This window comes from Polypterus senegalus, chromosome 12 (genome assembly GCF_016835505.1).
Source record: "Polypterus senegalus isolate Bchr_013 chromosome 12, ASM1683550v1, whole genome shotgun sequence".
NCBI lineage: Eukaryota > Metazoa > Chordata > Cladistia > Polypteriformes > Polypteridae > Polypterus > Polypterus senegalus.
Window position 1 is genome coordinate 120,778,805 of NC_053165.1, and position 16,261 is coordinate 120,795,065.

Genomic DNA, 16,261 nt, shown 5'->3' on the forward strand with positions numbered 1-16,261 from the left:
CAAGGTGTAAACCTAAATTTTAAATTAAGTTCATAGACAGGCTACGCTGGCGTTTCACATGCCCACAGGTAATGCGGGATACAAGTTTAATGAGAGGACGAGGATATAAACGAGTTTTGATCACTTTGTAACTAAGTTAAAATTGTAGGTGAAGGGGTGTGCTTATGCAAATTCCGAGACTGTGTTTGTGGGGATTGACAGTTAAGGCGGTGGGGAGTCGTCATCATATCCCTCCCATTCATCTTATTTCGTTCTGAGCTGAGCTCCGCGGCTAATGGACTTCCGAACTTCGTCAGACTGCCACCAAATACTCACAGAAAAATCCACAAGTTAACACACACACTGTCTCTAGAGTTTCTCCACTATGAATCCTCCAGGCACTACTTACAAAAGGTTACATTGACAATCGTGTTACGTTATTTTTAAAATCTTTCCTTTTCTTAGCACAAGCACAGCTGAGAAGCTTCGATGCATGTGCTCCATAACGCTAAAAATAATGCATTTAATCACACTTTGCATTACAAGCAAAGGGAGCTTTTGTCAATGCATGATTTCCTGGTACACCGATTACATTGATCAGCATCCCGATTCATTTTACCCTCGCACCTTAGTTTGAGAAGAAGTATGAAAAAATATGAGGTTAACACAGAAAAACAGATCACCAATTCATGCTTTATGAATAATCGATTGCCATCAATAATTGTTTTGGTAAAGCCATCCTCCTTCCATTTTATAATTTTTCCGCCACTACCCATGATTAAATGAACGGTAAAAAGTAAGAGCAAAGCGAGGGTGACTTATTTAGGCAGGCATATATATGACAGCAACACTCATGACAATGTCAATCATGTTACGTTATTATTAAAATGTTTCCTTTTCTTTTTCATTACTTCTTTAACACACTACTTCTCCGCTGCGAGGCGGGTATTTTGCTATATATATATATATATATGAATGACCTCCAAAAGCGCGGAGACTTTTGATATCATGAACGTGTCTGCAAAAACTGGGGTCTCCTGCCCAGCAAAAGTCGAGCAGCCAGCGCGTGCATAGCTGTGCCGGCCTTTGAGACGACTGCGCTTCTGCCTTAAGTCAAAATGAGCACTTTTAATTTTTTTCATTGTCCCCCTGTGCTATAGCCCAGACAAGTGCACACACGGGACCCCTTTTCTACACCACGGCAAAATAATATTAAGGCGATTCACACTTTCTTTTGCACGTATACGATTATGAGGTCCTCAGCTTGGATTATGAAGACACGCACAGGAGTGGAGGACTGACAGTGCCATCACAGCCGATTAATGCCGGGGACGTCTCACCAGTCTACACAATACCCACCGCGACTGTCCCCAAAAGGCGATCATAACGTCAGCGAACACATCTCTCTATACTATATAAAAGAAAAGGCAACTTTCCTTTCTTTACACCTTTTTTCCTTTTATCCCAAACCAAAGCCTTTCTCTCTTAACACTGCAGAGGACACAAAACTAATTTTCTTTAAATGCCGGTAAGGCACATTACCAGAGGCACAAATTTGAGCGTTCACATAGAAAATGTAATTTCAATGTACCTGTACTTCTTAAAACGTTAATGTTTTACTGTTTAATAACTTATAGACTATAATTTATTATTTTTCCCTTGCACTCAGTGACCAAACCTATACACGCATACAAACATACACACAAGTATATGTATGTGTGTATATATATATACACACACACACACATATATATAATTTGTGTGTGTGGATGTATGTATGTATGTATGTATGTATGTATGACAGCAGCAATCCAAGCTGTGAGAAAACAGTAAAAAGGAGGCGTGTCAGACGTTGTGGTACATTTTCTGATGCAGCTACCGAAAACAACTTCGTGACGCTGCCGCCAAATACACAAAACAATTACTTTGACAATCATGTTACATTATTTTTAAAATGTTTCCTTTTCTTTTTCATAACTTCTTTAACACAACATCGCTGCTGCTGGTATTTTGCTATATATATATATATCACAGCGACACTCATAACAGTGACAAAACAATTACATTGACAATCATGTTACGTTATTTTCAAAATGTTTCCTTTTCTTTCTCTTTCCTTCTTTAACACACTACTTCTCCGCTGCGAAGCGCGGGTATTCTGCTATGTATATGTATATGTATATATATATATATATATATATATATATATATATATATATATATATATATATATATATATATATATATATATATATATATATATATATATATATATATATATATATATATATATATATATATATATATATATATATATCTACATATATATATTAGGGGTTGGACTCGATTAAAAAAATTAATCTAATTAATTAGAGGCTATGTAATAATTAATCTTGATTAATCGTATGTAATCACACATGAAAATTTGCCCCAAATCGCAAATGTTTTTTTTTAATTTAAAAGGGTTTTAGTGGCCGACAGAATCAAATAATAGACATGGACATGAATATTGTAAACTCAAGCTCTTTTAATTTCTGAAAAAAAAAATGCTTTTAAACTGCATTTCAAGTCAAAACAGAAACAAAAATATCATCCGCGGCTAAAATTGGGCAGACTTAAAAATAAAGTGGTATTTTAATACCTTTAAGTACATTTTCAGAATGGTATTGTCTTTAAATAATAATAACCAAAATTTCAACATAAAGTGCAGTTTTTCTTCTTAAAAAAAATAATTTAGAAACATAAAAGGTAATTTGACCAGCTTCATCTTTAAACTCTGAGTAACCTTAGCCAAAATTATTTTGTACATTAGGCTAAAACAGTGTGATCATTGAACATTTTGTAATTAGATGTAATTAGAATTACAAACGGTCACGGAAGTCCAATGATCCCCAGTAAGAGCCACAAAGTCCGGTTTCTGTAATGCATCCAATTTTGCTTGCTTTTCAGTATGTACAAAACCATGCTTTTATCAAGGCTTCCGTCGGGTAGTCTTTTGAAATGAAATTTGCCTCCGATCAGTCTTAGGAACGCGCTTTATTCTGACTCTAACATTTTTGTAGCTCTGATGTGTGCATTAATGTCATTGATGTACCAGGAAATCATGCATTGACAAAAGTTCCCCTTTGCTTGGAATTGAAAGTGTGATTAAATGCGTTATGGAGCACATGCATCGAAGCTTCTGATCTGTGCTTGTGCTAAGAAAAGGAAACATTTTAAAAATAACGTAACATGATTCTGCGTTAACCGCATATTTTTTCATACGTCTCAAACCAAGGGGATGCGAGAGTAAAATGAATCGGGAAGCGAGTGTACATACTCAGTGCATCCCCTCTCGGGAATCGAACCTCGGATGTCGGTGTGCCACGGCGTGTGGCTTGTCTATTTGAGAGTATGTAGATTGTGGTATACCAGCGCTTCGCAGCGGAGAAGTAGTGTGTTAAAGAAGTTATGAAAAAGAAAAGGGAACATTTTAAAAATAAGGTAACATTATTGTCAATATACAGTGATTGTTTTGTGAGTGTTGCTGTCATCAAGGATTTGATTATCATTATTTCTTTCAATCAGGTTCGTATTTGTAGGATGTGTTGTGTTCAAGTTACATTCCGTGTTTGTCAATCATTGTAAAGATGACAGGTTTCATTCATCGATTCGTTTCTTACTGCATCAATAAACAGCTCATCTTCCTCTTTATCTGAGACGTGACACACTGCATGCACGGGATTTTTTTTTTTACACTGTCTTCCTTTAGCGGGACATTGACTTTTTCCACCGTGTGCTTTGCTTCCACAGTAGCTGCACTTATGAATATGCTTGTATGTATCAGACGCTTCATATTTTTTTGCTGTCTTCTCAATTGCGTAATTCGGTTTTTGTTCAGCACTCTTTGGAACTGTTGCTTTTTGTCTGTGCACTGCGTCAGTTCACGTGAGCCGCTCGGTGTACATGCATCGAAGTTTCCCAGCTGTGCTGGTGCTATCTCGTGTGAAGTCCACGGCTGTATGTAATGTTAGCTAAGACCCGGCACTTAAAAGTTTCTCTCGCAGTTAGGCGGAGTTTGTGCATGGCCATCTCATCTTCCTCTGCATAAGCACAGCCCTTCACCCATGAATATTTAGCGGCAGTGTTTCTATTGGATTGCCGCTGACGGACGGCCTTATATGGGCAGGCAGTAAATTACGTGGGAGGCAGAGTTACATCGAGCAGAAGTCTATTATAGCATATGGACGAAAAAATAGGTTCCAGTTATGACCATTACGCGTAGAATTTCGAAATGAAACCTGCCCAACTTTTGTAAGGAATGAGCCTGCAAAATTTCAGCCTTCTACCTACACGGGATGTTGGAGAATTAGTGATGAGTCAGTGAGTGAGTTAGTGAGTGAGTGAGGGCTTTGCCTTTTATTAGTATAGATTCTTGAAAGGCAACTGGGTGAACAAATAACACATTTTTAACTCATGAATCTAATTAGCAAAATTATCAAAATTACCAATGCTAAACCCTCGCTGAGTGATACAGTAATTGTCCCCAGGTTAAATCAACCCAGTTAAAGGGATAATGAGAGTTAGATGATTAAACCCAATCAGGGCCAATCACCACTAGCCCTGCTCAATATAAATGTCACTTATTTTGACATTTACCATCAGAGTTAAACTGTCAGCACAAAGAGTTGACAAGGACATAAGGTCATCGACAAAGAAAAGTACTAAAATTATCAGACAGAAAGTAACTGATACCTATTACTCTGGAAAGGGCTAGTAAGCCATTTCCAAGTCTCTGGGACTCTACTGAACCACAGGGAAAGCCACAATCCTGAAATGGAAAACACTTGGGAGAAGAAAGTAATCTTCATAGAACTGGCTACTCTGCCAAAATGAAACCAATGACACAGCACCAAAGCATCCATGAAGTCACAAAGGATCAAAAAAAAAATCTGAAAAACTGCAATATTTTTTTGCCTGAGCAAAGGTCAGTGTTCATGACTCCACTATCAAAAAGACACTGGACAAAAATATTCGTTACTAGAGAGCAGCAATGCAGAAATCACTGCTAACCAGGATGAACAAAAGTACCTGGGTGATCTTAAGTCATTTTAAGTGAATATTCTATGGACAGATGAGAATAAAGAAGAATATTTTAGAATAAAATCAGACTTTAAAAACATGCAGTGAGCTCTTTCTATTTTATCAGAAATTCTTGGGCAGAATGAATCAAAATAGAAAGCGAAGGAAATCAGCTTTCACAGTTTCATAAATAAAATGACGGCAGCTATTTGGCTTATTATCTCCTTTTTAATTTAGGGAACATATTAATGCATAAACCCCAGAATATACACTGTGATTATAAGATAGAGATCTTCTTAAACTTTCCTCTTCTTCCATAACTATTCACATTTTTATATGATTCAATGAAAGGACTAGATGTTACAATCCCTGATATTTGCATCGCTTCAAATGGGGGGAAATCTTGAGGGATGGCTGCTATGAGGGATGGCAACCAGGAGGCTTTACCAGCAGGACACATCGTCAGTTGTGTGCCTCAACTTCACAGGGTGTTTCGGCCATTTATCACAAGACATCCTCTGCCGAGGCAGGCCCACCACAGGTTGATCAAGCCTGGGTGTGTGTCTCACGTTTAGCTGATCGCCTTAGCTGCCCAAGTGATATCATCCCTCTTCAGTCATAGCCAGTGACTGGACCTCTCAGCAGTGTTAGCCAATTTTCTGATAGCCTGTCGGTGGGCCTGCCCCCCCGACTCCAACCTCTCTAAGGAGCTTCGCTGTTGTACTGGCCACAAAGCCCCTACACCCCACCTCCACCGGGCGCACCTTGATCTTCCAGCCTCTGTCCTCCGCCTCAGCTGCTAAGTTGGCATACCGCAGCTTCTTACGTTCAAAGGCTTCTCAATGGCATCCTCCCACGGTACCATCAGCTCGATGACGTAAGCAAGTTTTCGGCAGTTAGACCAAAGGACGAGGTCTGGTCGCAGAGTAGTTGTTATGATCTCTGTAGGGAAGATGAGCCTCTGATCCAAGTCAGCTTGCATCTGCCAATCCCTGGCTACCTTCATCGGTCCCAGATCTGGGGTTGAAGGGCTAGTCCTCTGCTTGTCCCCCTCCAGGACAAATGCTGGTGGGTACTGGCGCACCTCCTGGTTGGTGAAAGGTAGGGCATTGATGGATTCCCTCTTGCACTCAACTTTCTCAGCTTCTGGGATCACTATTTTTTTATAGATGTATCAGCACGATTGTATGGTCAGATAGCCAATGCCGACCCTCTTAAAAATTACTAAAGTACATACAACTATTGTAGGAAGTTAGCTACTATCAGAGATGTCACATTAATCTCAGTATTTTAGTCAAGTCTGATTATTTACCAATGGTATATTCAATTTGCACCTACTAATTATCTTAAAGTTTTGTTGTTTTTTTTTTTAAATAATTGTCAAACATAATTATCTGACTTGCTGTCAAATGTTATCTCCATTGACTTCTCTGTGTTCTCTGGTTGTGCTTGGCATCACTATCATTTTGAGGATGTTACCCCTCCTGACTCTGGAAGGATACCAAAGGACCAATCCAATTTACCTATAAAATACAACAACCTTCTTTCATTTTATCAGAATTACTAATTATTCCTACACCATGAGAGCTGTTGGATTCCCAGGTTGGAACAAGGTGATGAAATGATCAAAGGTACCCCTTTTCTATGTAACCCAGAATTTTTTTTTTCTCTTCTTTATTGCCAGCTGTACTTGCAATTGTATTCTTAAACTCTTTAGCTACAGTATTAATATTTAGACACATTGGAAACCTCCACATTTTTACCAATCTATTTACTAGTTCAAGTTATAGCTTGAAGGGGAGAAAAGGCCTGAAAGGATCAGGAGTAAGGCAAGAATGCACCCTGGACTGAGTGCCAGTTTTTGTAGTACAGCAAATATGCTTATCTCAAGTCAATTTACTGTTGCCAGTCAACCTAAACCACACACGTTTCAGACAGTATGCTAATTAGGATATACTTTTAGCTTTCAGTAAAAGTCCATAGATGTCTATGCATATTTTAAATTGTGTTTAGCTTTGTGGTTAGTTTTAAATGCATATCAGCTTATAGTTTTCTTTTACAGCGCTCTACATGGAACTATGTGAAACACACCAGGCAAGGACATTAAAGTATAAACTGAACTGATCAATACATCTTCATCAACATTATATTTTCTTTGCAATCACATAGTGCAATATGATACAAACATCTTCTTAAACTCTACCTTCGGAGTGATGTTTCCAGCTTTTCTACCTCAAAGCATTGTGCCTTGTCATCCCGGACCAAATCAGTCACTAGAGCTTCATAACTTTGTAGCAGAGTGTAGTCAGCAGTAGAGTGGATGAGCTCATGGAGGGCCTCCAGCCTCCCACGGCTGTTTCTGCAAGACAATTTCAGATAGCATATTCACTATTTTAGCAATTCATATAATTTCCTTTGAATTAACCACTGTGATTTCCAATATTCTATACAAGTTTTAATTATTACTGTTTTGTACCAAGGATTGCTAACAAAAACATAACTGGATAAGACCGTTTCAAATGTCATATCTATCTAGTTTAAAAAGGGGAATAGTCTTGTCGCATTTGTAATATATCCTAACAAATATATTTTTATAACATGTTGTGGATATCTCACTTTGTGAGGATAGGTCTACATATAACTTTTTTCTACACATTCTATATATGCAATTTATTACTTAGAATTGTTGATTTTTTTAATTCATTTACAAAACGCATAGGAGCAAATAGATAATTCTCCCTCTCAGCCATTTTCAATTTTCACATTAGCTTCTGGCTTTCCTGCATTACCAAGGAAGACAAATGTAGTTTTAACATGGGTACACAGATGAATTTCTGTACATGCCAAAATCTGAATATTAGACACAAGCAAAGTGAGATTTGACAATTCCCAATGAACAATGAAATTAGGACATCTCAATTCTAAAACAGCTGAATAATGGCATGTTGACTTTCCTAACCTATTAAATTAATCCTAATATGGTCTCTGTGGTCATAAAAGATCCCTGGGAATCTTTCAAAAAGAGTATGATGTTTTCTGATGTCCTCAATAAATTACTCGTCATGCCTGGTCTCTTATTGGCTACCCATCTTTCTCACCCCTTCACCAGCTAAGAGCTAATGTGTGGTGAGTGTACTGATAAAAGAATGGCTGCCCCGGCATCATCCAATTGGATGCTACTCATCTACATAACACTCTTTGAGTATGTTAGAAAAACACTACATAAATTTAATTATTTATTATTATCCACATGCTACTCTTTTGGTCTTGGCTCACTAGGAAAGACTGATAAATCCATGCCTCCAATTTTTACAAATCTTGGTGTCATTCACCAAGTCTTTTTATTACTCTACCATCTACATTCAATTTTGGGTCATGGGGAACTGGTACTATTGAAAATAAAAAGTAATGTATTAGCAGAAGTACAAACCGGATTCCAAAAAAAGTTGGGACACTAAACAAATTGTGAATAAAAACTGAATGCAATGATGTGGAGATGGCAAATGTCAATATTTTATTTGTAATAGAATGTAGATGACAGATCAAACGTTTAATCCGAGTAAATGTATCATTTTAAAGGAAAAATATGTTGATTCAAAATTTCACGGTGTCAACAAATCCCAAAAAAAGTTGGGACAAGTAGCAATAAGAGGCTGGAGAAAGTAAATTTGAGCATAACAAAGAGCTGGAAGACCAACAAACACTAATTAGGTCAATTGGCAACATGATTGGGTATAAAAAGAGCTTCTCAGAGTGGCAGTGTCTCTCAGAAGCCAAGATGGGTAGAGGATCACCAATTCCCACAATGTTGCGCAGAAAGATAGTGGAGCAATATCAGAAAGGTGTTACCCAGCGAAAAATTGCAAAGACTTTGCATCTATCATCATCAACTGTGCATAACATCATCCGAAGATTCAGAGAATCTGGAACAATCTCTGTGCGTAAGGGTCAAGGCCGTAAAACCATACTGGATGCCCGTGATCTCCGGGCCCTTAAACGACACTGCACCACAAACAGGAATGCTACTGTAAAGGAAATCACAGAATGGGCTCAGGAATACTTCCAGAAACCATTGTCAGTGAACACAATCCACCGTGCCATCCGCCGTTGCCAGCTGAAACTCTACAGTGCAAAGAAGAAGCCATTTCTAAGCAAGATCCACAAGCTCAGGCGTTGTCACTGGGCCAGGGATCATTTAAAATGGAGTGTGGCAAAATGGAAGACTGTTCTGTGGTCAGACGAATCACGATTCAAGTTCTTTTGGAAATCTGGGACGCCATGTCATCCGGACCAAAGAGGACAAGGACAACCCAAGTTGTTATCAACGCTCAGTTCAGAAGCCTGCATCTCTGATGGTATGGGGTTGCATGAGTGCGTGTGGCATGGGCAGCTTGCATGTCTGGAAAGGCACCATCAATGCAGAAAAATATATTCAGGTTCTAGAACAACATATGCTCCCATCCAGACGTCATCTCTTTCAGGGAAGACCCTGCATTTTTCAACAAGATAATGCCAGACCACATTCTGCATCAATCACAACATCATGGCTGCGTAGGAGAAGGATCCGGTACTGAAATGGCCAGTCTGCAGTCCAGATCTTTCACCTATAGAGAACATTTGGCGCATCATAAAGAGGAAGGTGCGACAAAGAAGGCCCAAGACGATTGAACAGTTAGAGGCCTGTATTAGACAAGAATGGGAGAGCATTCCTATTTCTAAACTTGAGAAACTGGTCTCCTCGGTCCCCAGACGTCTGTTGAGTGTTGTAAGAAGGGGAGATGCCACACAGTGGTGAAAATGGCCTTGTCCCAACTTTTTTGGGATTTGTTGACACCATGAAATTCTGAATCAACATATTTTTCCCTTAAAATGATACATTTTCTCAGATTAAACTTTTGTTCCGTGATTTATGTTCTATTCTGAATAAAATATTAGAAGTTGGCACCTCCACATCATTGCATTCAGTTTTTATTCACGATTTGTATAGCGTCCCAACTTTTTTGCAATCCGGTTTGTAGATGAAATCTTAATATGAATTTTTATGAGAATTAATCTTAGTGTGAACTTTTACACAAATCAGGTATGTTAAGCAATTAAGGCATATGCCATATTTCTTTTTTAATGAAATCAGACAGGAGCTACCAATACCTCATAACCCAAAGAATGAAGAAGGGGGAGAAAGATGAATGGAGTCAGCCCAAGGTCAGAAAAGGGGGAGCACGTACCGATTGGGAGCTGGCCAGGAAATAAGGGTGGCAAGGAATGATACTAAATGACAAGATACAAGAAATATTGGTGGCTACAAGGATGGCCTGAGAGGGACCACCTAGAATAGGGAGTCTGGGTAAGCAGCAAATAAGCTGCTTCTAGCGAGGTTAGGATGATAAGAAATGGTTATATATGCTGTAACTTTTGGCTTTATCGAGTCTCAGCTCGGCTTGATTGCGATGCGTCCACCTCATTATTTATTGCAATAAAACTAATTTTTTTTACTATCCTTCGACTCCTAGAGCCTCCTTTTAAGGTGAGAATCTCTGGTGCATTTTACGCTCCAACATTTCCTACTCCATAGCATTATTTAGCATATGGCAGGAGACTCAATTCCTGGATGGCAGCCAGGCCATTGCCTGAACAGTCTCAAAGAAAGACACACTATAATGGGTTAAATGTCATAGTCACAAAATAAACTCAATTACAATTTGTATGGACAATAGTGTTAGTAAAAATCCCTTCCTCATACACTCTAAACCAGGGGTGCCAAACAGATCCTGGAGGCTCACAGTGGCTTCAGATTTTCATTTCACCCACCTTCCAAATTATTAACCAATTACTACTTTTTTGCCTTAATTTTAATTTACCTGTTTTTATGAGGTTCATAACAATTAATCTTTGTAATTTTTCCTTAACCAGCAGGCATATGGAAGCTTTTTGTCTTTCATATCAGTCACAGTCTTGTAATATTCACAATAGCAAAGCTTTGTGAAATTGACCTGTTGCATTCAACAAAACATTTTGATCATGGTCTGTATTTTCTTAAAACATCAACAACTGTGAAAATATGTAGTATGGCAGAATGAGGGCATTTACATCATAGAGCTAAATACCGTGTTTTACTAAAGAACTGGCTTTTATTCAAGAAACAGGATGGTGTGAAAATGGTGGCCCCCATTTCAGACCCCAAAGTTAGCGGGGGGGGGGGGGGGATTTAAGAGTTCTGAATTTTAAAAAGAAAAAAACACTTAAAATTATGAAGAATTTGGATAGTATTTAAAAAAAATGGCACTGCAGACCTCCAGGACCTGAGTTTGACATACTTGCTCTAAACGAATCTCCTGCTTACATGACGTAACACTGCGAAAAACGTAGCATTCAAGTTAAACAGCCTAGGAAAGTAATACGATCCTTACCTTGTCAATGAGCTATGGCCAAGCTGCCTACTTTCATTCATCACTCCCTGCACTGTAAAACCACTGGAAAGTCACTGGAAAGTGATCTCAGTCACTTTCCAACCGGCGGCCATAAGGTACGCTTTTCAACTTTGAGTTTGAGCGCTCCTGGTAGCCACGCCCCTTAAAAACCCATGATCCACTCAGCGAAACCTTTACTGCGTGCTTGACGCGTTGATGTCGCACACTGATAGTACTGGTCGGAGGGGGTGGTTTGGTGTTGTATGAGGGGAGATGTGGTGGTAAACTCACCAAATTTCTTGGGGAGTTAGGACCCTGCTGGAAGGCAGGCGAGACAAAATGCACTTTTGGACACCAAAGAAGCAACACGTTGTGCGTGAAATCCCAATGCTCAGCTCGCACATTCAGAACTATGTAGTATAAAATCTGAAGAACATTTGTAAATTACAATTTATTACAAATTGTAATAAGGGCGCCGTACTTCGCGCTTCGCCCCAATTTGACCATCACGAGAAATTGCGACGAACAAGAAGCACCTCAACACACGTATCTTGGGAGTTTCCAAATTTTTCATTTTAGTTTTTTTGTTTACCATATTAAGTCAGTGAATCATTGATAAGTTTGGAAATGGGGATGGAGAGAGAGAGAGAAATATGAGGAATGCAGGTTTGTACGGTGTCCCTGAGAAAGAGTAACAATAAGATGGGCTAAGGCAGTAAAGACACACCCCCTAAACCCATTGATAGAGCAGTATATGTAGTTTTCCTTATTAAATAATGCTACGAAGCGTGCTCACCTGTTCAAGCTACAGATCCTGCAGGTATAGTCATTGCGTTACACTATAATTAATTTTCAATGGTAGAAAGCGAGCCGACGAAGCGGTGATTCAAGAATCTGTACTTCAAGAACCTGCTTACCCACTTTGTCTTACACAAACTGACGTGTGCGAAACTGGTGTGACAAGAAGCTCAGAACTTGGGTGTGTATGTGGGAGGGGTACATATCCTAACACATACCTGGAATTTTTTACATCGATGTTTATTTTTTGATAAACTGCACTCCACGGGAGATTACGCTTTTTATTTAAATTAGCATCATTTAGGATGCTGATGTCCCCAAAGCTGCTTTTTATTACAAAAAATATATATACAGTAATCTTAAATCACAATTCTGTTGTCGCTTGTTTCTGAAGAAACCACAACAAAGTACGTTCTGGAATTTGATAAACATATAAAAATGTCATTTTAATACTAGGTGTTCCTTTTTTACTGAAGATTACAAGGCATTATTACTAATGAAGGTTTCAACCGTACCGCCCGTTTTCAGAAGCTACTTATTTCTTAGAATAACGAGTAAAAAAATGCTGTTAGGAATAACGTGCGTTAATGGGAGCATGTCATCGCAAATTAAGTGGACTGACACGATTCTGACATTGTATATGGCTTATCTGCTTCTCTTACTAAAATAATATATGCTCCTTGGTATTAGCAAATGCCATCAGTCCATTTACTGATCTGCTTAATCTAATGTTAGGGTTGCTAGAAGCTAGAAGCTGCTAAAGTCAAGCACCAGTCATGAATGGAATTGCTACATGCCTAAAAATATTGGTTCTTTAATGACATTTTATGGTTCTTTTCTGGACTGGTTGATTCCTCCTAGAACTATTGCTTGACAAAGCACCATTCAATTCTGGGAAGAGTTCTTTGCATGTGAAGTTGTTTTTGTATTTTGAAAAACTTTCGAATATGATGAACAAAAAACTGAAATCTTTAATATATGGCAAGCTATACCAGATTAAGAAAACTTTGACTTAATCTGTGTTATTATATGCAGCATCACTTCTTTTGGATCCTGTTACAGATCTAAAAAAATTTTTTTGCTGGAACCTTCAAGTAGATGGGTCTTTTTGGATCTAAATCTGGTTCCCCTATTATCTGCCACCTTTTATTTTTAAGAGTGTTGTTTCACTTTGTCCTGGACCTATTTAAAGTCACCAGTTAAAAAAGCACATTAATGACTTTGACAATGTGGTGTAGTAGTTAAGGCTTTGGACTTCAAGCCACTATAGCTTAAATCCAGCTCCTGACATTGTGTGACCATGAGCAAGCCACATCAACTTACTGTGGTCCAGTTGGAAAAACAAAAGAAATGTATCCAAATGTTGCAAGTTGCCATGGATAAAGGCGTCAGCCATATAATAATAATTAGAGTATGGGAGGAAATGTTTAGAGGAAAAACAGCTACATGGCTGACCCAGCATTACAGTAATTACAGTACGTCTACACATTATTAATGTTCTGCTGCTTGGCTCAGATAATAAAGTAACATAGTAATACTATAAAGTGATCAGCATGACAAGTGAATAAAGATGTGTAACGCAAAAGAGTTTTCTGCACTGTTGAATTTATTTACTGGACTGATCAAATCATGTAACTAGTCCAAGTTACAAGTTTATAAATAGACATCTGTATACATAACAACTGAATATTGTAGTGCATTTTGAAATGAGTTTGTAAATTAAAGACCCCATAAAAAATAAAAATTCTCCTTACATCTAAGCAGAAAAAAATGCCTAAGGGAGGAGAATTCCCTCAAATAGGTTAAAGGCTAATAACAGGATCATACAGAGAAGTGACTCATCCTTAGGTTTGATATCATAGTTCGGGAAATGACTGAAAAAGAATTCAGTGCAGTGGTATTTGTATTACAATACGTTTCACAAATAATAAACTCAGCTGTAATTAATGTGCCACCAGCACTGACAACTGAATGCACTAATGATTTCACCACCAAACATAAACTCTGTAAAACACAACAATGCTTTTCCTTCATTTAAGTGAATGTCCATATCCAAATAGTATATTATTAAATGTGGGTGGCACGGTGGCGCAGTGGTAGCGCTGCTGCCTTGCAGTTAGGAGACCCAGGTTCGCTTCCCGGGTCCTCCCTGCGTGGAGTTTGCATGTTCTCCCCGTGTCTGCGTGGGTTTTCTCCGGGCGCTCAAGTTTCCTCCCACAGTCCATAGACATGCAGGTTAGGTGGATTGGCGATTCTAAATTGGCCCTAGTGTGTGCTTGGTGTGTTTGTGTGTGTCCTGTGGTGGGTTGGCACCCTGCCCAGGATTGGTTCCTGCCTTGTGCCCGGTGTTGGCTGGGATTGGCTCCAGCAGACCCCCATGACCCTGTATTCAGATTCAGCGGGTTAGAAAATGGATGGATGGATGGATATTATTAAACAAGTTCTTCACTGTATTTCAACTGGTCATATTCATATGTAGTTTTCTGTACAGTATACAGCTGAGTTGATTTTCATGTAAGTTGTGAAGTACAGTTGCTTCTAGTTAACAATCTCTCCTCCATTGTCATACCCAGTTTTCCTGTTCACAGATTTGAGGAATCTAATCCAGTAGCAGCAAGTCAAGCTTGAAAAAAGGTAATGCTTGGCCACAAGAGACCACATGCAAACAAAGTGAAAGTTTTCTACATGGCAGCTTGTATTTCAACAGTTAGAGGAAATCCTCAGAGCATACTCCTGTCCTGAATGCCAGCCTAAGCAAACATGCCTTCACTAACATATACTGAAAATACTCAGCACCCTCGGTCACACAGTTGTTTTAAACTGGAAATTTAAACTGTCACGCAAATTATCCTTGGTTCAAACTCCGGCCAGTGTTAGTTTTCTCCCTCTTTGTGTGTGCGTGAGAGAGGGAGATGTGTGGGCGATACAGAGCCATTTACTGCATGACCTTCACTGAATTAGAGTTCGAAAATGGATGAATTGAAAATCTTATGGATCAGAATAGACTTTTCTTACATTACGAATAATCCTATAACAATCTAAAGTTACCTTTTTTTGTCATCGGATAGGTTTATGAAACGCGCAGTATAGATCCTGTTTTCCTGCTTTCCTGTTTTTTTTTTTTTGTCTTCTTTGTAAGAGATCCCGTGCAGGGAAACATTTGACGCAGAAAAACGACTGCACAAAACTTTGATTATGTTGTCATTTTATTCAATACAATCCCATAATTATTTTAAAAAATCGATTTACCTTCTAAGGTATTGTATATCATCTCCAAGCTTCTCCTCAAACTCCTCCCAAGCGCTTTTTGATGAGTGAAATGTCCCGTCGAAAGAAGCGAAATCCAGAGATTCGGAGACCTCATGAAATCGCGAAGAAAAGTCACCGTAGTTAATTATCCCATCCATATCTGTGTCTAACTTGTTAAAGAGTAGTTTAACCTGAGATACTGGCACACTGAGCTCCCGGCATACGGTGGCGAAGTCCTCGTATTCAATTGCCCCGGACCTGTTGACATCGCATGCCGCAAAAAGCCTCCGAAGATCTGGTCGCACACTGCGATTGTTGTATGACTCCATCTGAACGTACATCGAGAACACAAGATAATTCACAGCATTTCAAGTATTATAGTAATGACAGAAATGCGGGATGCCACCACATCCCTTGGGTGAAACTTCACACACGAGCTTTTCCAAATGCACCCAGCACCCGCGCGCAGACAGTCCCTTCGGTGCCGAAGGCTGTTTAAAATTAAGACAAAGACCGAGTTCACTAGCCTGCCTTCTAGTGACGTCACATCGATCCTAGGACAGGTTTCACTCAAGGACACAACCGGAGAAAGAGTGAGAGAGAAAGAAAGAAGGAAAGAAGAAATTAAGAAAAATAGCGCTCAATAGGATTGCGATTATGATTGGTATTAAAAGTTTCAAGACAAAGCTATATTCATCATAGCCTGACCTAATTTTGTTAATTTCTGCGTTATTAATGGGACAACGTTAAAAAGTATATGAATAATA

General features: G+C 38.8%; 1 protein-coding gene across 3 annotated transcripts in view; it reads right to left on the reverse strand.

Annotated features, from left to right (window-relative positions):
• The window catches only part of zgc:162879 (ras and EF-hand domain-containing protein), a 61,749-nt gene extending 45,777 nt beyond the window's left edge, over positions 1-15,972 (reverse strand). The window contains exons 1-2 of one of the 3 annotated variants that reach the window (XM_039773324.1): positions 15,495-15,972; positions 7,244-7,399 (exon numbers count right to left, since the gene is read on the reverse strand). In XM_039773324.1, the coding sequence (XP_039629258.1) occupies positions 7,244-7,399; positions 15,495-15,835 (497 nt within the window). In that variant the 5' untranslated portion in view covers positions 15,836-15,972. Of the gene's footprint in view, positions 1-7,243; positions 7,400-11,447; positions 11,591-15,494 lie in introns of those variants that run through there. The other 2 variants (XM_039773325.1, XM_039773326.1) reach the window with 2 other exon arrangements.
• Between the last annotated feature and the right edge of the window lie 289 nt (positions 15,973-16,261).